The 25224-nt window shown below is 43.4% G+C and overlaps 1 protein-coding gene across 1 annotated transcript in view; it reads right to left on the reverse strand.

Moving 5' to 3' along the window:
- suclg2 (succinate-CoA ligase GDP-forming subunit beta) overlaps window positions 1-22392 on the reverse strand; it is a 131149-nt gene extending 108757 nt beyond the window's left edge. Inside the window, exon 1 of the mRNA XM_014133406.2 lies at window positions 22255-22392. Within this exon, the coding sequence (XP_013988881.1) occupies window positions 22255-22338 (84 nt within the window). The 5' untranslated portion in view covers window positions 22339-22392. The remainder of the gene's footprint in view (window positions 1-22254) is intronic.
- Window positions 22393-25224: the final 2832 nt, after the last annotated feature.

Raw genomic sequence — 25224 nt, forward strand, 5'->3', positions numbered from 1 at the left:
CTGTTCATCGTCTCCAAATCTCAAGGTTATTTGTGCAAATTAGAAATAATTTCTCCTTATTCTGTCCCTGCTTAAGAGCTTGTGTGTGGGCCAGAAGGCATAATCCTGTCCTGATCCACTACAAGACATGCTGATGAATAATGAAGGCCTCCTCAAGTGCAACAAAGTCTGAGGGGCTGATCAAACAAGCCGTATTTCAGACATCCTTTAAAACATGTATCCTGACAAGGAAGGGTTTGCTGAAGGCTGAAGCCGATGAGGGGAAGGAGGGGACGGGCTTCTGCCATCTGACTTAGTGGTGAGAGTGGTATGACAAGGCCAAGCCCAAACAGTTACTCTCAAAACAGAGCTGCCTGGGAGCGCTCCATCATTCATGAGAAGAGGAGAGAAAGGGGATACGGGCTAAGAGCACTAGGCCACTTCGCTGAGCATCCACAACTCATTTGAGTGGAGGAACTCTGACCTGAGCAAGGAAACAAGACCATCAAGAACTTAGCCTACTGTAAGGCTTATTGAAATCAATATATGTTAAAATCTACCTTCCTAGTCATCCATTCAATTAGGTTTGATTTCAAAGTTGTTTATGAAGAAAAGGGTAGCAGATAGGTGCATTCATAGAAGGTATATCATCCGTAGCCCTCTCTGGTCAACAGCATGATCTGTGAATCGTGTTAAGAGTAACCTTAACTTTCTGCGATGGCGTAGTATTGTATTAGCATGCATTGTTCACTGCTACCACCTTCCAGGTAAGGAGCACTGGAGACTTCATTAGGGCAGAAAAGCCGAGCTTCCATAAAAGGTACAGCAGTATGCTGATTGGTCTCCCTCACGTCACTGAATAACGAGGGTCATTTGTGGGTCATTTCCTGTGTCTCTGCCTGGAAGGAAGTGAGTTTCACATGTATGCCTACTTTTATTTCTTTCAAGGGGGTGTCAGACCTTCTAGTGTGAAACAAGACCACGCGACAGTCCCCATGGCAGTGGCACACTGGCACTATGCCCCATATATATAAATCTAGTGCCCTGTCATTGAACTATATATATATAACAGTATAACAGTTCAATGACAGGGCACTAGATTTTTATACAGCCTCACAAAAGCATTTAATATGAAGCGCTTTTCGCTTACACTGCCTCAATTCAAAACCCTTCTGTTGACCTAAGTTGAGCAGTGCATTTACCCACACATTTACCCACACTTAAGATATTGAAAGCCACAAACAGAGCAGAGGACCCACTCATGTGTCTTCTCTGGAGTTGTTTTAAAAACAGCAACAACCAGTATTCAGTGTGATGGATTGTTCCTCATCCAGTAGTGCGAGGTGTTGCATGTTATAAAGTGAGTGGGGGCACAGTGTTGTGTGTTAGAGTGAGCTGGTGAGTTGTGTGTGGTGAATATCTGGCCATTGTCCTTCTCTCTCATGCCCACTTCACGATGAGGCAAGCAGAAACAATCTAGTGTGAGGTTCTCTCTGGGACTCCCTACACAGTGACCTTGTAGTCTGAACACTAGCTGTGTGTGTGTGGTGTCAGGGTTAACATTAGGAAAATGTGCTGGTCAAATGTCCAACGCCACCATTTTAATTGACCAGACATATGAGAAATGTACCAAACCCATATGCATTGGGTGCGTAACTTGATTATGGTGTCCACCCACAGCGCTAAGAATGGCAGAAATCACATTTAGATGATGGTACTTCATCTTAACAGAACATGCAAGTCCAGGAGGCAACAAAGTACGGTCCTTCTTATCGAATTCTGATGTCCACATTTACTTTTCCTCTGCCAACAAGACAAACAGCAAAATCACTAGCCTATGTCAATCTATTATCCCCCATAGTAGAAAAGTTGACCTATTCTACTGGCCAGCTTGTTGTTCTGTGAGAGAAAGAAGTAGCCTATTCTACTGGCCAGCTTGTTGTTCTGTGAGAGAAAGAAGTGGCCTATTCTACTGGCCAGCTTGTTGTTCTGTGAGATAAAGAAGTAGCCTATTCTACTGGCCAGCTTGTTGTTCTGTGAGAGAAAGAAGTAGCCTATTCAACTGGCCAGCTTGTTGTTCTGTGAGAGAAAGAAATAGCCTATTCTACTGGCCAGCTTGTTGTTCTGTGAGAGAAAGAAATAGCCTATTCTACTGGCCAGCTTGTTGTTCTGTGAGAGAAAGAAATAGCCTATTCTACTGGCCAGCTTGTTGTTCTGTGAGAGAAAGAAAGAGCCTATTCTACTGGCCAGCTTGTTGTTCTGTGAGAGAAAGAAAGAGCCTATTCTACTGGCCAGCTTGTTGTTCTGTGAGAGAAAGAAATAGCCTCTTCTACTGGCCAGCTTGTTGTTCTGTGAGAGAAAGAAATAGCCTATTCTATTGGCCAGCTTGTTGTTCTGTGAGAGAAAGAAATAGCCTATTCTATTGGCCAGTACTGGGCCGTACGCGCCACTCTCTGAAGTGCCTTGGTCAGAGGCCGAGCAATTGCCATACGACACACAGGTTAAAAAACATTATTACGCAATGGGATTTTTTCTTCTCCCGGAGAATTGGCCGGTGCCAATTATTTATTGGCTAATGAAAACTGGCTAATGGAAACCCTAGTGTGTGTGTGTGTGTGTGTGTGTGTGTGTGTGTGTGTCAGGGCTCTACGCGGACCTTTTTTTTTTGTTGTTTTACACGGAGCATACAAAGAAGGTATTTAGGAATAAAATGTCGCACTGTAGAGCCCTGTGTGTGTGTGTGTGTGTGTGTGTGTGTTATATTATAGAGTGTTATGAAGTCAGCAGAAAGAGCCTACAGTGTTTCGGCCTAATAACACCTGCTTCTTAAAAATAATAACATTGTAAAATGAGAAGTGGTGTTGGGTCTCTGTGGACTCAACAGAAAGGAGACATCTTTAGGATGGAATGGGCTGCTTTTCAGAGCTAACATTGCCTTGAGAGGTCTTCACACAGTGAGTAGATCATTAACAGGCTAGCATGGGTTGGCACAATAAAACCAGTGGAGCTCAATATTAAATCTGACAAGTTCTGACAAAGTCTGCTGAGGAGAAAAAAGTTATTTTCTAACTCATTTTAATTTCTGGCATCTTGAAAAACACCACCTTAAATAAAGCAGCTGTCGTGTACCTGGTGAACAGTTGGAGAGGGGGAGCAGAAAAAACTTCAGAGCGATTAGGGATGACTCCTCTCTGTCACCAAAGAGGGAGAAAAGGGAGGAGAAAAGGAGAGGAAAATATCCTAAAACAACAGCTGCTGAATGTGAAGTGGGGCTGGCAGTGTCCCTCCAGGCACTGACAGTTACCTTGTGACAAACAATAGAGGAGTGGGATGCCAACAGCACTTTATCCCCACTACACTGACTGAGAGACCCACATACCAGTACACCACTGTAATACCATGGAAGGACTAAAGCCACACTTTACCCTGCCATGCATAAATAGTCCTTTTATCCCATTGCCTGTTCTCTCGGTCTAAAGGGAGTTATTGATGTGTATTTCTTTCCCCACAATGGAACCACATGCAGGAATGCATGATTAGTAGCGCTGGGAATTGCCAGGGACCTCACAATTCGATATTATCACGATCCTTTGGAGCGGATACGATATATATTATGACTTTCACGATTCTATATGTATTGCGATTCGATACATCGATTTTCTTGCGATGTGATGTTCCAAACGTATTGCTCACCATATGTCTGCTGCAGAGAGACAAGAGAAAAGTAGTTTTGTTCAGTCAGGGAAATAAAAGGTCTGAAAACATGTTGGCTCACTATTTAAAAAGAAGATAGAGAACAAGGCGAAGGGACAACTAGCGCTAGCTAACGCCATCCACAGTAGCAACATTTTTTTATTTTTTTTTACTAATTGATACTTGAAGTCAAATATCAATATAATATCATCCAAAAATAATATCACAATATGTAACTATCGATTTTTTCACCAATCACTAATAGGGTTGGGCGGAATGCAGATGATCATACCGTCATAACGTTTCTGTACCATACCGGGTATACGGTATTACCGAATGTGCACACAAGGGGCGCTGCTTCAGCTTTTTTGTTGTTACGGTATCAAAAATCATACCGTCTGTATTTTGAAATATACCATTTATACTGAATACCGGGGTATCACCCAAGCCTAATCACTAATGATTAGTGTTTAATTTGTCACAGGAAATGCTACAGTGTCAACATTTGAAATGTTGAGGCACCAGCGTTAACAGTGTTGTCTACTACAATACCACATTTTCCATGGCAAAAAAGAAAACACGAAGCAGACTGAGCTCTATGGTCCTTTAAAACCTACTTAAGTATAATATTGTGCTATAGCTTGCAAAATAAAACGAATGTGACTGTTCTTTCCAACATTAGGACTGTTTTCCTCGAGAAATGTAGTCCGCTTCATGTTCTGCTTCCTTTGTTTCCTTACGTCCTAGTATCGAAATACTGGTATTGTGACAACACAGCGTGAGAGCGTTTATAGGCTTGCCATTACTATTCTCTTTGAAAGTAGGCTATTCTCTGGCACATATGTTTGAGCTTTTGCAGGATTCCCTTTCATTCTATTTCATTTCCTGTTTGACTATGGCAGTAAAATCCTGCCAAATCAAGGTTAAGTCACTGCCAAGTCAAAGTTAAGTCAGCGCTAAGTCAAAGTTAAGTCAGCGCCAAGTCAAAGTTAAGTCAGCGCTAAGTCAAAGTTAAGTCAGCGCTAAGTCAAAGTTAAGTCAGCGCTAAGTCAAAGTTAAGTCAGCGCTAAGTCAAAGTTAAGTCAGCGCTAAGTCAAAGTTAAGTCAGCGCTAAGTCAAAGTTAAGTCAGCGCTAAGTCAAAGTTAAGTCAGCGCTAAGTCAAAGTTGAGTCAGCGCTAAGTCAAAGTTAAGTCAGCGCTAAGTCAAAGTTAAGTCAGCGCTAAGTCATGTGTAGGCTAAATCATGTAGGGTGGTGGTAGTAGGGGAGTGAGTCGTGCTTGTGTTGCAGGCCTGCCCCGGGAGAGAGAGAAGTGAGTGGAGGATTTACTTGCAGGAGGCTGCCCTCCCCAGAGGCACTCGCTCTAAAGTAATTATCTTCATCAGTGCTCAAGACAACCTACCAGGCGCTATTAAATACCAGCAGCCTGTGCCGACTCATATACAAACTGACACACAGTCCTATATACTGCTATGTATCAGGCAAAGGCAAGTCATACTTAGGGCCAAAAACACATCCACACACTCACACATCCAACCTCTACCCACTGAAGCAGAGTTTGAGAAAATGGGAGAGAGATAGTTGGATAGAGAGATAGGAGAGAGAAACAGAGAGAGAGAGAGAGAGAGAGAGAGAGAAAGAGAGATAAACAGGAGAGAGAGAGAGAAAGATAAACAGAGAGAGAGAGAGAGAGAGAGAGAGAGAGAGAGAAAGAGAGAGAGAAAGAGAGAGAGACAGAGAGAGAGACAGAGAGAGAGACAGAGAGAGAGACAGAGAGAGAGAGAGAGAGACAGAGAGAGAGAGAAACAGGAGAGAGAAACAGGAGAGAGAGAAACAGGAGAGAGAAACAGTAGAGAGAGAGAAACAGGAGAGAGAGAAACAGTAGAGAGAGAAACAGGAGAGAGAAACAGTAGAGAGAGAAACAGGAGAGAGAAACAGGAGAGAGAAACAGTAGAGAGAGAAACAGTAGAGAGAGAGAAACAGGAGAGAGAAACAGTAGAGAGAGAGAAACAGTAGAGAGAGAGAAACAGGAGAGAGAAACAGTAGAGAGAGAAACAGGAGAGAGAAACAGGAGAGAGAAACAGTAGAGAGAGAAACAGTAGAGAGAGAGAAACAGGAGAGAGAAACAGTAGAGAGAGAAACAGGAGAGAGAAACAGTAGAGAGAGAAACAGGAGAGAGAAACAGTAGAGAGAGAAACAGGAGAGAGAAACAGTAGAGAGAGAGAAACAGAGAGAGAGAAACAGGAGAGAGAGAAACAGGAGAGAGAAACAGTAGAGAGAGAGAAACAGGAGAGAGAGAAACAGTAGAGAGAGAGAAACAGGAGAGAGAAACAGGAGAGAGAGAAACAGGAGAGAGAAACAGTAGAGAGAGAGAAACAGGAGAGAGAAACAGTAGAGAGAGAAACAGGAGAGAGAAACAGGAGAGAGAAACAGTAGAGAGAAACAGTAGAGAGAGAGAAACAGGAGAGAGAAACAGTAGAGAGAGAGAAACAGGAGAGAGAAACAGTAGGAGAGAGAAACAGGAGAGAGAAACAGTAGAGAGAGAAACAGGAGAGAGAGAGAAACAGGAGAGAGAGAGAAACAGGAGAGAGAAACAGGAGAGAGAAACAGGAGAGAGAAACAGGAGAGAGAGAGAAACAGGAGAGAGAGAGAAACAGGAGAGAGAAACAGGAGAGAGAAACAGGAGAGAGAAACAGGAGAGAGAGAAACAGGAGAGAGAAACAGTAGAGAGAGAGAAACAGGAGAGAGAAACAGTAGAGAGAGAAACAGGAGCGAGAGAAACAGTAGAGAGAGAAACAGGAGAGGGGAAAAAGGTGCTAGGGGAGAAGGGCCATGCCCGAATAGCCATACTAGCATCCTAAATAGTAGGCAGTTTGAGTAAGTGAAGTATACTTTAAATGCCCAGATATCATACTAATTTTGGTTTTGACAACAGCTAATCAATTAGATATGGGGAATGTGCTACCGAAATTAATGAATAGCAGGGAAACAATGCAATCACGGTGACACATTCTCAGTATGCAAAATGTTTATGTTTAATGGTATGGGACATTTCGAAAAACAAGTATGGTTTAAAGGACGTCTTCAGCTATTCATCTAGTAGAATTCAATGCACATGTTACCACAATGCATTGGAGGAAACTAGGCTACTTAATTGGGAAGATGCAAAAGCTTCTGCAGTGGTGGTCAATGTTGGCTAAATAGTTTTTGTTGTGCTTAAAGTATTGAATTGTGGGCTACATCTTTAAAAAGAGAAGTCTTTTTTTTACTCAGTGGATTTCAGTTTTTTTACTGAAAAGTGTTTATTGGGAAAAGGCGGATACCTAGTCAATTGTACAACTGAATGCATTCAGCTGAAATGTGTCTTCCGCATTTCACCCAACCCCTCTGAATCAGAGAGGTGCGGGGGGCTGCCATAATCGACATCCACGTCTTCGGCGCCCGGGGAACTGTGGGTTAACTGCCTTGCTCATTGTTCTCTTGGCCTTCGGCAGAGCTATTAAACGAAATCACTATCTTTTGATTTCTTAATGTGTCGGCACCGGGGACTTCGGATAATGCTGCGTTATTGATGTCATCTTAATCACGCCTTTTGATTTGAACATATGGATTGTTTTAGTTTTGCAGGCTAGGCTGCTCATTTTATTATTTTATTTATTTGGTCAAGCCTTACCAGGCATTCTTATCTAGTTCCCAATGATCAGTACTTTAGTTTATTATGCTACTGTCCAGCGGTTCTGAATTTGTGATGTACCCGACTGTCCACGTTTTTATGTGTGATAGCTTTTTGATTTGAACATTTGATAAGTTTTCGTGTCTGTAATAGGCTATTTGATTGAATTTATATACAGTACCAGTAAAAGGTTGGGACACACCTACTCATTTAAGGGTTTTTCTTTTCTACATTGTAGATTAATTGTAGATTGTAGATTAATAGTGAAGACATCAAAACTATGAAATAACACATATGGAATCATGTGGTAACCAAAAAAGTGTTATATTAATAATAATAATAATAATAATAATATATTTTAGATTCTTCAAAGTATCCACCCTTTGCCTTGATGACAGCTTTGCACACTATTGGCATTCTCTCAACCAGCATCATGAAGAATGAGGAGTTCCCACATATGCTGAGCACTTGTTGGCTTCTTTTCCTTCACTCCGCGGTCCAACTCATCCCAAACTATCTCAATTGGGTTGAGGTTGGGTGATTGTAGAGGCCAGGTCATTGATGTAGCACTCCATCACTCCCCTTCTTGGTCAAATAACCCTTACACAGCCTGGGAGGTGTTGGGACATTGTCCTGTTGAAAAACAAATTATAGTCCCACTAAGCACAAACCAGATGGGATGGCGCATCACTGCAGAAAGCTGTGGTAGACATGCTGGTTAAGTGTGCCTTGAATTCTAAATAAATCATCGACAGTGTCACCAGCAAAGCACCCCCACACCTCACTCCAGCCTCACGGTGGGAACTACAAGGAGATCATTTAACTTGCGCTCACAAAGACATGGCGGTTGAAACCAAAAATCTCACATTTGGACTCATCAGACCAAAGGACAGATTTCCACGAGTCTAATGTCCATTGCTCGTGCTTCTTGACCCAAGCAAGTCTCTTCTTGTTATCAGTGTCCTTTAGTAGTGGTTTCTTTGCAGCAATTCAACCATGAAGGCCTGATTCACGCAGTCTCCTCTGAACAGTTGATGTTGAGAAGTGTCTATTACTTGAACTCTGTGAAGCATTTATTTGGCTGCAATCTGAGGTGCAGTAAACTCTAATGAACTTATCCACTGCAGCAGTGGTAACTCTGGGTCTTCCTTTGTTGTGGAGAGCCAGTTTCATCATAGCGCTTGACGGTTTTTGCGACTGCACTTGAAGAAACTTTCATAGTTCTTGACATTTTCCAGATTGACTGCCCTTCGGGACTTAAAGTAATAATGGACTGTCGTTTCTCTTTGCTTATTTGAGCTGTTCTTGCCATAATATGGACTTGGTCTTTTACCAAATAGGGCTATCTTCTGTATAACACACCTACCTTGTCAAAACACAACTGATTGGCTCAAACGCATGAAGAAGGAATTCAACAAATTAACTTTTAGGCACACCTGTTAATTGAAAAACATTCCAAGTGACTACCTCCTGAAGCTGGTTGAGAGAATGCCAAGAGTGTGCAAAGCTGTCATCAATGCAAAGGCTGGCTACTTTGAAGAATCTCAAATCTAAAATGTGTTTAACACCTTTGTTTACTACATAATTTCATACGTATTATTTCATCTTTTTGATGTCTTCACTATCATTCATCAATGTTGAAAATAGTAAAAAATAAAGAAAAACCCTCGAATGAGTAGGTGTGTTCAAACTTTGACTGGTAGAGTATGTTAGTTAATTTAGCTTTCACTAATAAATATAAGTCCTTTTTATATAGGATAGATGGGCTATGGTATAGGTTGAATGCGATAGTCTGCCTATAACCAGCCTGAGTAGGCCTATAAATCCATTCCTATTCTATTCAGAGTTTAGAGACATTTCTCAAATGGTAAATTAGCTATTATCAGGCTGGTTAATGCGATGCATGTCTGTTGAATTTGGAAAAATCCACCCGCACTCGGTCCCGCCAAACCTACTCAGCCAATCAGGAGCCACTACTGCGTTGCGGCCGTGGCATACTTTTCACTAAACGGTACGTACGAAGAGAAAATAGTATGCAGTACGCTAGTATGGTTATTCAGACATGGCCACGGTCTCATTCATTGTGAAAGTGAAAAAAGGACATGTTCCTGAGCGGTAGAGCCATAAAACATGAAAGGCTATAACTGTCACTGGAAATGAGATCTTGAGAGAGTTCACCTCAGAGGGTATGCATCAGTAAATACATTTAGTGCTCTCTCCTCTCAGTCTTTACTCAATAAGCTATAGCCAGGCAGTGACTGGACACTTTACAGGTCACCATTAACATAGCCTATAGGGCTTCTTGTTTTTTTTTGGTTTTTTATGCTGGAGGTATTAGGTCAATTAGATTTAGGCTAATCTCTTGTGGAAAAACTATGTAACAAAATAATTCCACCCTGCTGGTACCTTTATCAACCAGTGTCCCTGTCTGAGCATCAACATTGGTCTTCACACCAAAGTACGAGCAGAAGTTGTACAGCCAAAGATCTGGCCACCAAGTTCAAGCGAGAGTAAAAAGTACCAATAAAAGTGAAGACCACAATATTCTGTGAGGGAGATTTTTTCTTTCAGCAGGCATACAGCTAAATTCTTGACATTCAGCCAGTGATCACAAAATGTCAGAGCAAAGCACTTCAAGATACAAAGATGAGCCTTTACTTTACTTTTTATTTTTACAATCTTTTGACTACTAGAATATCAATAGTTGATCCTCGATCATCAAACAGCCAATCAAATGACCTGAATATAAAGACTAAAAGGGAATGAATATAATATGGGCCTAGGCCCTATGCTCGTCATTTTGCCACAACAACAAGAGGAAAAATGCAACAAGGCATACTGTAAGTTACCAAAGTCATTAAAAGAAACTGACATTCAAAAATGAATATAATTAACCAAAAACGGTTGCATAAAGCACCCAAATGTGCTGAGTGAAGCATGTGTTGCAGCGGTCCATACGGCTCCTCTCTGTAAAGCACACAGAGTTACTGTCTGTCTGTCTGTCCCCATACAAAGGCAGAGAGCAGAGGACAGTGCTGTGGCAGCAGCTGCATTAAATTGTGCAGTGTCGCAGATGCACCACCAAGGAGTGGCGTAGAAGGACAGAGCCAGGGCAGCAAGCACACTGAGCCTACCTCAGAACTGGCATATGGCATTCAGCAGACTCAGAAGCACCCTCAGCTCTTACTTTCAAGTGGTACAAAATGACAGCGGTTTAGCAAACTCCGTTGTTTGTGAGATAGGAACAATGTCATGCAGAAGTATCATTACGTAGAAAGGAGGTCCAATCTTACCCGCTCTGCCGGTTGCTTCACAGTGTTACTAACAGGAGACCTATTCTGAGGCAGCCTCATCACACTGTAGGGCTAGTTGGTCCAATTCAGGCTAACGCAGAAACACGCATAAGTAATTGGGTACACCTGCCACAAGATATACAGTACTGTACACTGAGTATAGAAAACATTAAGAACACCAGCTCTTTCCATGACAGACTGACCAGTTGCAAGCTATGATCCCTTATTGGTGTCACTTAAATCCACTACAATCAGTGTAGATGAAGGGGAGAAGACGGTAAAATAAAGATTTTCAAGCCTTGAGACAGGTATTGTGTATGAGTGTCATTCAGAGGGTGAATGGGCAAGACAAAATATTTAAGTGCCTTTAAATGGGGAATGGTAGTAAGCGCCAGGCACACCAGTTTGTGTCAAGAACTGCAACGCTGCTGGGTTTTTCACGGTCAACAGTTTCCTGTGTGTATTAAGAATGATCCACAGCCCAAAGGACATCCAGCCAACTTGACACAACTGTGGGAAGTATTTGAGTCAACATGGGCCAGCATCCCTGTTGAACACTTTCGACACCTTGTAGAGTACATGCCGAGTGCAACTCAATATGAGGAAGGTGTTCCTAATGTTTAGTATACTCAGTGTATATTCTAGGCCTACTACATAGAACAGGAGCACTCCCCTGATGGCTCGCATCACTGTCTAATCCACAAAATGGCCTTAAGGCCTTGTCAAGTAGGCTACATCTCATGAAGTAGGCTAGGCCTAAGCTATTGCCCTATTTTACGCCATGCTTTGATTGGGGGGAGGGAAATCCTACATGAAGCAATAGCACCCAGAACTGAAGGAATGCTCGCAGACACACAACCCAGCAGGACATTTCTAGAACAGAACTCTGCTGATGGATGGGGTGAAGAGCCGTGCAAACGGCAGAGAGGAAAATCAATACTTTATTAGGACACCTGGACAGAGGCCAACATCCTCACGCATTCACTCTTCAGATGCAAAATCTAGAGGTATTATTTCATGGAGTGGTTATGTTTAACTTTTTGACGTATGAATAAAAAAAGCCTCTGGCATGCTCCGTTAAGGGCCAACGGCTGCATTAAAGCAGAAAAGAAGAATGAACATGGCCTGTCCTCTAACCCTCTCAGGGAAGGCTATCATCATTAGCATGTCTCAGAGGCTGGACATAGTGCCCCTCCATTAGGAGCACAGAGACAGAATAACTCAATATGTCGATAGGGGATTGATTCCGATAAGAGCCCTTGCAGAAAACAAAAAAACCACAAGGGAATACACATTGCTTTGGGAATAGGAAGAGAAGCTTAGGGGAGTCTAGTCAAGGCGTTTACTTAAAAAAAAAAAAATACACTTTGAAATGATTAACACTTTCAAGGTCTCCTAAATGACAATTTTTTGGGGGTGAAGGGAAGAGATGGCCTAGTTATACAGTACAGTAGGCCAAAACAACACCTAATGAGAGGTGTGAGAAGGACATCTTGCAACTAAATGGTCTTTAGAGAACAGGATTTTGATTTAATGTTTCCATTCATGTCCACTAAAGGAGGTGTCACCAAAATGTACAACTCTGCCTTCAGCCACACTACTTTGTTCAACACCAGCTCTACATGCTACACAAAAAAGTGCATAGTTAGTCATGTTTTTATATCTTTGTTAAACAAAAACACCTGAAAAAGTTGTACTATATCATGTTAGGGCTAGTCTCTCTCGCTCTCCTCTTCTGAAGCGGATATAGAGCCAGCCAGACAGCTTACAGAGGATGTGTCTACAGCTCTGAATCTCCTCTAATACGGTGGCGTCCCCAGACGTCTCCCAGGGTTAAAATCCTCATTACTAGTCATGGCCAGGCCCTAACCCTTTGAAATTACTCTGGCTAATTAGCACCAACGGATGGCCTCAGAGTTAATTAACTGGAATTCTCCTAAGGGGCATTATCAAAATGTTTAAGAAATTAACACATTGCCAGTTTGCCAATTGTACGTAATTGATTGGTTCCTATTCAGGTTTTGAACTCGGGCCCTTTGCCTCCGTTTAGCGAACCATCCGGGTAGAGTTAAAGGGGATTGGAATCCTGATCCATTTACAAGAGCAGAGCCTGAAACGTAGGTAGACACTGCACTGACTTGGTATAAAAACCACTAGGTGTCCTGATTGCAGTTAAATGTTTTCCAGCTAATGAGGAGGCAGTTTGCTATTAGTTCTGACTCATAAAGATGAGCTGTATTGTAATTAGACAACCACTGCATGCTAGTTAGCAGTGACGCGACGACGCATACCCTACACTTAAGGAAATGGAGAGCAGAAAGGCAGAATGATTTGAATTTGCAGCATAAACAGGCCAATGTGAATCATCTGTAAATCCCCACATAAAACCGCCCATGTAGTAATATCATGCATGATGAAGCATTAGGAGCCTAATACTGATCAGTATTTATTCTGAAAAAAAGACATAGTCTTCAAATGAATGGACTAATTAGGTGTTGACAGACATACACCCCTCTCCAATAGGGTGATGATGGAATCCATTTCAAATTCTCAGGGAAGTGTTCCTGCTTTAAGCCAAAACTGACAGGACAGTGGTGATTCTCTCTCACTTTCTCATCCTTGCCTCCTACCCTCTTCTAGAGAGCTGTAGAGGAAGTCAAGGTCATGTCCCGGCCATTAGGGGACTTAGAGGACATCTGGAGGAGGCTCCATTAGGCAGTGGTAGAGGGAGCAAACCATGACGTCAGCCTGTTTGGGATGGGATCAGTGCTGTGGTAGAGAGGGGAAGGAAGAGGAGGCAGGATCAGTGCTGTGGTAGAGAGGGGAAGGAAGAGGAGGCAGGAGCAGTGCTGTGGTAGAGAGGGGAAGGAAGAGGAGGCAGGAGCAGTGCTGTGGTAGAGAGGGGAAGGAAGAGGAGCAGTGCTGTGGTAGAGAGGGGAAGGAAGAGGAGCAGGAGCAGTGCTGTGGTAGAGAGGGGAAGGAAGAGGAGGCAGGAGCAGTGCTGTGGTAGAGAGGGGAAGGAAGAGGAGGCAGGAGCAGTGCTGTGGTAGAGAGGGGAAGGAAGAGGAGGCAGGAGCAGTGCTGTGGTAGAGAGGGGAAGGAAGAGGAGGCAGGAGCAGTGCTGTGGTAGAGAGGGGAAGGAAGAGGAGGCAGGAGCAGTGCTGTGGTAGAGAGGGGAAGGAAGAGGAGGCAGGAGCAGTGCTGTGGTAGAGAGGGGAAGGAAGAGGAGGCAGGAGCAGTGCTGTGGTAGAGAGGGGAAGGAAGAGGAGGCAGGAGCAGTGCTGTGGTAGAGAGGGGAAGGAAGAGGAGGCAGGAGCAGTGCTGTGGTAAAGAGGGGAAGGAAGAGGAGGCAGGAGCAGTGCTGTGGTAATGAGGGGAAGGAAGAGGAGGCAGGAGCAGTGCTGTGGTAAAGAGGGGAAGGAAGAGGAGCAGGAGCAGTGCTGTGGTAGAGAGGGGAAGGAAGAGGAGGCAGGAGCAGTGCTGTGGTAGAGAGGGGAAGGAAGAGGAGGCAGGAGCAGTGCTGTGGTAGAGAGGGGAAGGAAGAGGAGGCAGGAGCAGTGCTGTGGTAGAGAGGGGAAGGAAGAGGAGCAGGAGCAGTGCTGTGGTAGAGAGGGGAAGGAAGAGGAGGCAGGATCAGTGCTGTGGTAAAGAGGGGAAGGAAGAGGAGGCAGGAGCAGTGCTGTGGTAGAGAGGGGAAGGAAGAGGAGCAGGAGCAGTGCTGTGGTAGAGAGGGGAAGGAAGAGGAGGCAGGATCAGTGCTGTGGTAAAGAGGGGAAGGAAGAGGAGGCAGGAGCAGTGCTGTGGTAGAGAGGGGAAGGAAGAGGAGCAGTGCTGTGGTAGAGAGGGGAAGGAAGAGGAGGCAGGAGCAGTGCTGTGGTAAAGAGGGGAAGGAGGAGGAGCAGTGCTGTGGTAGAGAGGGGAAGGAAGAGGAGCAGGAGCAGTGCTGTGGTAAAGAGGGGAAGGAAGAGGAGGCAGGAGCAGTGCTGTGGTAGAGAGGGGAAGGAAGAGGAGGCAGGAGCAGTGCTGTGGTAATGAGGGGAAGGAAGAGGAGCAGGAGCAGTGCTGTGGAAGAGAGGGGAAGGAAGAGGAGGCAGGAGCAGTGCTGTGGTAGAGAGGGGAAGGAAGAGGAGGCAGGAGCAGTGCTGTGGTAATGAGGGGAAGGAAGAGGAGCAGGAGCAGTGCTGTGGAAGAGAGGGGAAGGAAGAGGAGGCAGGAGCAGTGCTGTGGTAGAGAGGGGAAGGAAGAGGAGGCAGGAGCAGTGCTGTGGTAGAGAGGGGAAGGAAGAGGAGGCAGGAGCAGTGCTGTGGTAAAGAGGGGAAGGAAGAGGAGGCAGGAGCAGTGCTGTGGTAGAGAGGGGAAGGAAGAGGAGCAGGAGCAGTGCTGTGGTAGAGAGGGGAAGGAAGAGGAGCAGGAGCAGTGCTGTGGTAGAGAGGGGAAGGAAGAGGAGCAGTGCTGTGGTAGAGAGGGGAAGGAAGAGGAGGCAGGAGCAGTGCTGTGGTAATGAGGGGAAGGAAGAGGAGGCAGGAGCAGTGCTGTGGTAAAGAGGGGAAGGAAGAGGAGGCAGGAGCAGTGCTGTGGTAGAGAGGGGAAGGAAGAGGAGGCAGGAGCAGTGCTGTGGTAGAGAGGGGAAGGAAGAGGAGCAGGAGCAGTGCTGTGGTAGAGAGGGGAAGGAAGAGGAGGCAGGAGCAGTGCTGTGGTAGAGAGGGGAAGGAAGAGGAGGCAGGAGCAGTGCTGTGGTAATGAGGGGAAGGAAGAGGAGCAGTGGAGCATGGCTACAGGATTTAGATCACTGAGATTTGCTTCATCTGCAATGTGAGGGACAACAGGGCTTAATCTGCTGCAGACAGGCTTAGCTGGAGAACAAACCCAAGTCTCTGGGTCTCCACAGATAGGACAGTTAGCAATTATCATAGCTAATAGGAGACGTCATAGGGTCTAGAGGGAAGATAAGAATGAGGAGGCAGGTGTGGATGATCCATCTGTCAAAGTGAACTCCTCACACACTGGAATGATTTGTGCAGGACCTGGGTTACATAGGTTAGGTCAAGGTCAATGCCCTACAGTAACCTATATCCTTAAAATGTGTTTACAATATTACTCTTCATCCTTCCATTTCAACTGCTGACGTTTCCCAGCATCTCCAAACTTAATTATTATCAATATAAAATAACTGAATTGACTGGGTTGATGTGTGCATTAATTCATTACATTCTTGCTTTGGAGGATGCCAAATTCAGAATGATCGCAGCCCTTCTAAATTATTGAAAAAGCCTAAACACCTCTTATGAGCTACAGAAATGGCTATTAACCTTGGCGAAATGATATTCCAATCCAGTTATAGCTAACTGTACTGTATCCCTCGCTGGGAGGAAATGTAAATGTGTTCTTGCTGTAGACAGATGGGGAAGCCGCCTGGCGTTTGAAGTTCCAGCAACCAGTCGTCGCAGTCCCCACCCCCTCACTAAAATATTCAGGATAGTCTCTCATTGAGCTCCTCTCACCCCGCCGTTTCCTACTCAAACTGACGCTGGGTTGCAGCAACATGGGGCCAGAGAGCTGTGACACCTTAAAGAACGCAGCAAACGTTTACAAATTCAGCACGGTGAGGCGACAGTGAAAAACAGCTGGAGGATTATCTCACTGTGCAGACAAGAATTCAGGAGATTTGATTTATGAGAAGAGAACACCCTACCCCCCTCTCTCCCTCATACACCATCCATCTGAAATATTGCGATTTCTTGCGCATTGTTATTGACAAATCATCTTAAATGTAATTCCCTGTGGAGCGGACAACTGTCATAGCCGATGAGACTCCATTGTGACACTACCTGCCAGTCAGTCAGTCATCCTGCACGGGCTCTGATACTGTGCCACAGACAACAGCATCCTGGATCGTTACTCTTATCCCTTCGGCAGTAGGCCCATAAAAGAGAGCGAGAGAGGGTGTCAAAACCAGGTGCTGCAGCCAGAAAACTTAGATTAGAAGTTCTGCATGAGTTTACCACTGGGGGGAGAGAAGTGGTGCTGAAGTCAATGTGTGCCGTCACAGACTAAAACGATCAATTGTTTGGAACGCTGGCAGATGTCCAGGCTCCTGCGGATTGCACGTAGATGAAGTCTGAACACAAGGAGAGAGGCTGGGGAGGGTGGGGACGATTTAACCCCTGAAGCAGAGGGACATTTTTAACATACAGTGAGGGAAAAAAGTATTTGATCCCCTGCTGATTTTGTACGTTTGCCAACTGACAAAGCAATGATCAGTCTATAATTTTAATGGTAGGTTTATTTGAACAGTGAGAGACAGAATAACAACAAAAAAATCCAGAAAAACACATAACATTTTTGACATAAATTGATTTGCATTTTAATGAGGGAAATAAGTATTTGACCCCTCTGCAAAACATGACTTAGTACTTGGTGGCAAAACCCTTGTTGGCAATCAGAGAGGTCAGACGTTTCTTGTAGTTGGCCACCAGGTTTGCACACATCTCAGGAGGGATTTTGTCCCACTCCTCTTTGCAGATCTTCTCCAAGTCATTAAGGTATCAAGGCTGATGTTTGGCAACTCGAACCTTCAGCTCCCTCCACAGATTTTCTATGGGATTAAGGTCTGGAGACTGGCTAGGCCACTCCAGGACCTTAATGTGCTTCTTCTTGAGCCACTCCTTTGTTGCCTTGGCCGTGTGTTTTGGGTCATTGTCATGCTGGAATACCCATCCACGACCCATTTTCAATGCCCTGGCTGAGGGAAGGAGGTTCTCACCCAAGATTTGACGGTGCATGGCCCCGTCCATCGTCCCTTTGATGCGGTGAAGTTGTCCTGTCCCTTTAGCAGAAAAACACCCCCAAAGCATAATGTTTCCACCTCCATGTTTGACGGTGGGGATGGTATTCTTGGGGTCATAGACAGCATTCCTCCTCCTCCAAACACAGCGAGTTGAGTTGATGCCAAAGAGCTACATTTTGGTCTCATCTGACCACAACACTTTCACCCAGTTGTCCTCTGAATCATTCAGATGTTCATTTGCAAACTTCAGACGGGCATGTATATATGCTTTCTTGAGCAGGGGGACCTTGCGGGCGCTGCAGGATTTTCAGTCCTTCACGGCGTAGTGTGTTACCAATTGTTTTCTTGGTGACTATGTTCCCAGCTGCCTTGAGATCATTGACAAGATCCTCCCGTGTAGTTCTGGGCTGATTCCTCACCGTTCTCATGATCATTGCAACTCCACGAGGTGAGATCTTGCATGGAGCCTCAGGCCAAGGGAGATTGACAGTTATTTTGTGTTTCTTCCATTTGCGAATAATCGCACCAACTGTTGTCACCTTCTCACCAAGCTGCTTGGCGATGGTCTTGTAGCCCATTCCAGCCTTGTGTAGGTCTACAATCTTGTCCCTGACATCCTTGGAGAGCTCTTTGGTCTTGGCCATGGTGGAGAGTTTGGAATCTGATTGATTGATTGCTTCTGTGGACAGGTGTCTTTTATACAGGTAACAAGCTGAGATTAGGAGCACTACTTTTAACTTCTTTGGGAAAGACGGCAGTATTTTCACGGCCGGATAAAAAACATACCCGATTTAATCTGGTTACTACTCCTGCCCAGAAACTAGCATATGCATATAATTAGTAGATGTGGATAGAAAACACTCTAAAGTTTCTAAAACTGTTTGAATGGTGTCTGTGAATATAACAGAACTCATATGGCAGGCCAAAACCTGAGAAGATTCCATACAGGAAGTGCCCTGCCTGACAATTTGTTGTCCTTCTGTTGCATCTCTATCGACATTACAGCATCTGTGCTGTAACGTGACACTTTCTAAGGCTTCCATTGGCTCTCTAAAGCCGCCAGGAAGTGGAATGGGGTGTCTGCTGTCTCTGGGCAAAGTACAGCAGCTCTGTTTGTGAGTGGTCAGCCTGGGGACAGTGAGACTGGAGATGCGCGGTCACAAGACTTCTCAATTTTCTTCTTTCAGCCTTTGAATGAATACAACGTTGCCCGGTTGGAATATTATCGCTATTTTATGAAAAAAATAGCATAAAAATGTATTTTAAACAGCGTTTGACATGCTTCTAAGTACGGTAATGGAATATTTTGAATTTTTTTGTGACAAAATGCGCTCACGCGTCACCCTTCGGATAGTGACCTGAACGCACGAACAAAACGGCGGTATTTGGATATAACTATGGATTATTTGGAACCAAAACAACATTTGTTGTTGAAGTAGAAGTCCTGGGAGTGCATTCTGACGAAGAACAGCAAAGGTAATCCAATTTTTCTAATAGTAATTCTGAGTTTAGTGAGCCCCAAACTTGGTGGGTGTCAAATTAGCTAGCCTGTGATGGCCGAGCTATGTATTCAGAATATTGCAAAATGTGCTTTCGCCGAAAAGCTATTTTAAAATCGGACATAGCGATTGCATAAAGGAGTTCTGTATCTATAATTCTTAAAATAATTGTTATGTATTTTGTCAACGTTTATCATGAGTAATTTAGTAAATTCACCGGAAGTTTTCGGTGGGTATGCTAGTTCTGAACATCACATGCTAATGTAAAAAGCTGTTTTTTGATATAAATATGAACTTGATTGAACAAAACATGCATGTATTGTATAACAATGTCCTAGGAGTGTCATCTGATGAAGATCATCAAAGGTTAGTGCTCCATTTAGCTGTGGTTTGGGTTTATGTGACATAAATGCTTGCTTGGAAAATGGCTGTGTGATTATTTGTGTCTATGTACTCTCCTAACATAATCTAATGTTTTGCTTTCGCTGTAAAGCCTTTTTGAAATCGGACAATGTGGTTAGATTAACGAGAGTCTTATCTTTAAAATGGTGTAAAATAGTTGATTGTTTGAGAAAATTGAATTGTGGTATTTTAGTTGGTTTTGTATTTCGCCCCGTGCGATGCCATTGGCTGTTGGCTAGGGGTTCCGTAGGCGGAACGGGGTTCCGCTAGCGGAACGTCTGTCCTCAACAGGTTAAGAGTGTGCTCCTAATCTCAGCTCGTTACCTGTATAAAAGACACCTGGGAGCCAGAAATCTTTCTGATTGAGAGGGGGTCAAATACTTATTTCCCTCATTAAAATGCAAATCAATTTTGAACATTTTTGACGTGTTTTTCAGGATTTTTTTGTTGTTATTCTGTCTCTCACTGTTCAAATAAACCTACCATTAAAATTATAGACTGATCATTTCTTTGTCAGTGGGCAAATGTACAAAATCAGCAGGGGATCAAGTACTTTTTTCCCCTCACTGTACCCATCTGGGCTAGAATACAATATGGAGGAAAAATGTCTGAGCTCTGCTTCATCAAGAGTTAGGCATAGTGGTGTTGTCAATAACACCAGGGTAACAGAAAATACCACAATAGATCTGCCACGAGATCATCTATCTAATGATATCCAATCGAAAACGTTAAACAAACCATACAACTATGCACAAGGACGCCTTAACAATTTACACAGAAAATTGTACAAAAAGACATTTACTTTACATTACAGATGCAAAGTTTGGAAACAGAGTGACAGTGCCAACGATCATTCTGTTACAAACTTTGCATCTGCACCGTTTTTCAAGTATGCCTAAATGTGTTTGTAAAATGTTATGTGGAAATTGGTAAATGTAGTCCTTGTGTACAGAGTTGTATGGTTTGTTTAACTTTGCAATCATTGGTTTTAGTTTGACATTCATTTTCAAGTGTCTCAGCATCACTCTGTTACTAGAGAATTGCCCTTCTCCAATACCCAATTTATCACACACACACACCATGGAAACTAAGGTTTCTTGCATCATCTTCAAAATGTTTGACTTTTAAGAAAATATAAAGATGTGCAATGTAAGACAACTTGGCAGTGTGTGCCTTCTCATTATCCCAAGCCCTCTTCCTGATAGATGAAGCTAGTCCCTAGCTACCAAAGCTAGGCTATGTCTCATTATGCAGTACCAACGAGATGAAAATATATGCTTACTTAGCACTATACACAGAATACCAAACTAGATTTTCAAGCATCAAGTACCCATGGTGGTGGTCTGTCTACTGCGCTTGCTAGGAGAGTGCTGTTAGTGTTAGCCTAGTCGTGGGATGGTGAGTGATTCAGTAACTGTGTTTGGGGCTTCAGACAGATGCTAGCCTATACTGTGGGTAAAAGTAGGTATTAGGTCAACTGTGCCCTCCATGTATCTCACCTGTAGATAAAGGGCAATAACGCTAATGACAATGATTCATAACAGCAATGATGTTTTAGCAATAAACTCTGATGATAGCTAATTATTAGACTCCATTATTTAGTAAGGTTAATTAGGCTGGGGTACTTGGAAAAACACATACACAACTATTTCAGGTCAATTAATATTGGAAGAGAGAAGAATTAGACTGCAGAACTAGGCCTACATTTAGCTACATCAATATAGCCTTCTGTATCTATCAATAGGAGATAGGACTATTCCCCTGGGTCACTGCTATGACGCACTCAGCAACCTTCAAACTGTGGCCACAAATAACCCATCCTCCTTTCAAAAACATGTTCCTCACAACTACATAACACTGCTGGAGTAATTGTGTGAATCTATATCAGGGAGGTCTGGATATAGTAAACAAAGACATCAAGCCTCATCCACTCCCAAGTTATTCTCTACCCCTAAGTGTCACTGACAAACTGCTATAACTCTGAAAACATGTGTCATGATGCACAAAGTGCAAAAGCACAAAAGAAAAAGTCAACATAGGAGACTCCAAAAGTCCAACTAGCCTAGGCTAAAAGAGTCACCGACAATCTGTCAATCTCTGCTAGTTTGAGTACATATGATGCAACTTGTTTCAATCTGGTTGCCCTTAGTGTGCTGATTGACATGCTGTTCTGCAATCTCATGGCCTAACACGTTACTATTTTGTATTCTTAGAAAACGTATCCACCAAATGTAAAACTATTCTGATTCATGTAACAAAGTGTATTATAAACTAGTGACCTGACTGAAGTTGCAACTGAGAAAAAAAATATATTTCGCAACAATCAGTTAAACAGGGAAACTTTATCTACATACATTCTGTTTAAAGTACAAATAGGAAACAACCTTTGCACCATTACCCCATCTTGAAAGCTGACACTACTATTAACCGTTATAGAAGCATTTAAGTCAATTGGGGTCAAAGGTAGAATAGTGAGTTACCCAGGGAAAAACAGAGGTCAATCAATATCCCATAACAGTTTAATTCATTTGAGGCACCTCGATTTAATTATTTTTAGTTGATTAACCTTGCAAATAAAATGCTGTCTGCCACACAAATTACCTCAATATTCAGCAGTTCTATACTACTGTCAATTAAACTTGATACTCAAATCACTATGTGCAGTACAACAATGGCTAGAATGCATGCATGATGTTCGTGACTAAAGTCTACTGACAGTGCTCTAGTGTTCGAACAGTTGTCTTCCATGGAAATATGTTTCGTTTTAAGATATTTCATTTCAATTGCATCGATGGTTAGGTAATTACATCGAGCAGTTTCTCAATTTTGATCTGTCAGTTCTGGCTACAGCAGCGAGTTTGCTGAGTTCTCAGTGACAGCAAAGGCGTAATGAAAAGCCTATTGTCAACATTTTAAATGATGTCAGTACCTTGAATTTGTCAAGAAATAAGTACTTAGCGCTTGCTCCGCGTAAACCTCTCGCTACAGCCTGTGATGCCATGGATGCCGCCATGTTGACCGGGAAAGAGAAAGACCGCGTGCGCTCAATCTGACCGCTGATAGGAAGGCTGGCGGAAGTGGGCGTTACAATAAGACCACATTTTCGCCACTACAATCTGTCTGATTTACCAATGTATTATGCCACTGTACCAGTCGTTAAACAGAAATGTAACATTTCAACGATAACATATATGAAAAAAGTGCATATTAGGCAATTGACAATATGAATATTTAGATATGCAAAATCACATTTTATTGGTCACATATAATGGTTAGCAGATGTTATTGCGAGTGTAGCGAAATGCTAGTGATTCTAGTTCCGACAGTGCAGCTAACAAAACCACAACAACTACCTAATACACACAAATATAAGTAAAGGGATAAAATAACAATATGTACACATAAATATATGGATGAGCAATAACCGAGCAGCATAGGCAAGATACAATAGATGGTATAAAATGCAGTATATGCATATGGGATGAGTAATGCAAGTTATGTCAACATCATTATTGAAGTGGCATTAATAAAGTGACTAGTGATCCATTTGTTAGAGTGGCCAATGATTTCAAGGTCTGTATGTAGGCAGTAGCATCTCTGTGTTAATGATGGCTATTTAACAGTCTGATGGCCTTGAGATAGAAGCTATTTTTCAGTCTCTCTGTCCCAGCTTTGATGCACCTGTATTGCCCTCGCCTTCTGGATGGTTACAGGGTGAACAGGCAGTGGCTCGGGTGGTTCTTGTCCTTGATGATCTTTTTGGCCTTCCTGTGACATCAGGTGTTGTAGGTGTAATGGAGGGCAGGTAGTTTGCCCCTGGTGATGCGTTGTGCAGACCGCATCACCCTCTGGAGAGCCTTGCGGTTGTGAGCGGTGCAGTTGCCGTACCAGGCGGTGATACAGCACGACAGGATGCTCTTAATTGTGCATATGTAAAAGTTTTATGTGACAAGACAAATTTCTTCAGCCTCCTGAGGTTGAAGAGGCGCTGTTGAGCCTTCATCACCACACTGTCTGTTTGGGTGGCCCATTTCAGTTTGTCCGTGATGTGTACGCAGAGGAACTTAAAACTTTCCACCTTCTCCACTGCTATCCCGTCAATGTGGATAGGGGGGAGCTCCCTCTGCGGTTTCCTGAAGTCCACGATCATCTCCTTTGTTTTGTTGACGTTGAGTGAGAGGTTGTTTTCCTGACACCACACTCCGAGTGTCCTCACTCCCTATAGGCTGTCTTGTCGTTGTTGGTGATCAGGCCTACTACTGTTGTGTCGTCTGCAAACTTGTTGATTGAGTTGGAGGCGTGCATGGCCACGCAGTCATGGGTGAACAGAGAGTACAGGAGGGGGCTGATCACGCACCCTTGTGGGGCCCCAGTGTTGTCTCTCAAAGCACTTCATGATGACAGGAGTGAGCGCTATGGGGCGATGGTCATTCAGTTCAGTTACCTTGCCCCTCTTGGGTACAGGAACAAAGGTGGCCATCTTGAAGCATGTGGGGACAGCAGAATGGGATAGGGAGAGATGGCAGTGCGTTGGTGGCACTGTATTATTGTCAAAGCGGGCAAAGAAGGTGTTTAGTTTGTCTGGAAGCAAGACGTCGGTGTCCGTTACATGGCTGATTTTCTTTTTGTAGTCTGTGATTGTCCCCCTTTAACTAAGTAAGACATCCTGTGTTGTTACCGTTTTGTTTGTACAGCTTGCTAGACCCATTGTGTCAAGTTACTCCGGTTCACACTGACCTTGTGCAATGCCATAAGAATCATCAGATCTTTCTCCCTCTCTGTCACGGATGCAGTCAAATTCCAGACTTTTCTCCATCTCCTTCTCATACTCTGCTTCCACCGGACATTCCACTGATTTCAAAACTCTGTCAACTTCTATCGTGACAGCAACACTGTTGATCACCGTTTCTTCCCCATCACTGTCATCAGAAGACTCGACATTGTCTGCTTCAATGAAACTGTTATTACCTAAGTCAGATATTTCCTCACTGTCTGATTCATTTTCAGAGTCACGATCGTCCTCCAGAAAGTAGTCCATCAGAACTTTTTCCCACTAACCTGTGCTAAATTCAGGGCAGCAATGTTGTTGAGAGCAGTGGCAACACTTTTACAGTTCTCGATGGCTACTGTATCTTTCATAAAATCCACGGTAGAAAGGATTATTCACACATACTGAGCAGCTCATGTTATAGAAGCGTAATACATGGCAGACCAATCCGAACCCACCTCTTGGCATGTCCAGCCCGTCCATTATCTCAGCCAATCATGGATTGCGGGAAGGTCCCTCACTTTTTTCCATGGCTCAACCTACTAGGTTCGTAATTTAACACTTTTATTCATATTTACAAATGGCATACAAGTTTGTTATTAAGGCACATGAAAGTTCACATGTTCCAGAAGGCATTTCTACCAAAAACCGCATTATGATAAATAAATAAAAAATATGTTCAAATTCCTCTCCTGTGAAGTAGTGACATGCGACTTATGCCTAGCTTCCTGAAACTGGTCATCTTCAGAGTACAATCCAGACAGAACTTTTAATTTGTTAAAAGAGACCTATCATCTGCAGGTCATATGCCATGCCATTTCAGTCAAATAATGTATGTGCAAACAGTCCTCCCTCACTGAAACCTGTATTTACACATATTACTGGACAGTAAATTACAGGGGCAGAAAGATGAGTGAAGTTAATAGAGAACATGCACATTGTCAAAGGTGTATCTTCAGCCTGGTCTCATTGACTAGACGTAACATAGTAAATGTAAATCTGTCACACTCAAATGAGTATGATATGTTACTTTTGGTATGGTTAAATAAGACAGAAGGTTACTGAAGCAATAACAAAAGGAAGGAGGTTGGTCAGGCGTATAATGCAAATGTCTAACAACCCAAAGGTTGC

Source organism: Salmo salar, chromosome ssa12, assembly GCF_905237065.1.
Source record: "Salmo salar chromosome ssa12, Ssal_v3.1, whole genome shotgun sequence".
NCBI classification, from domain to species: domain Eukaryota; kingdom Metazoa; phylum Chordata; class Actinopteri; order Salmoniformes; family Salmonidae; genus Salmo; species Salmo salar.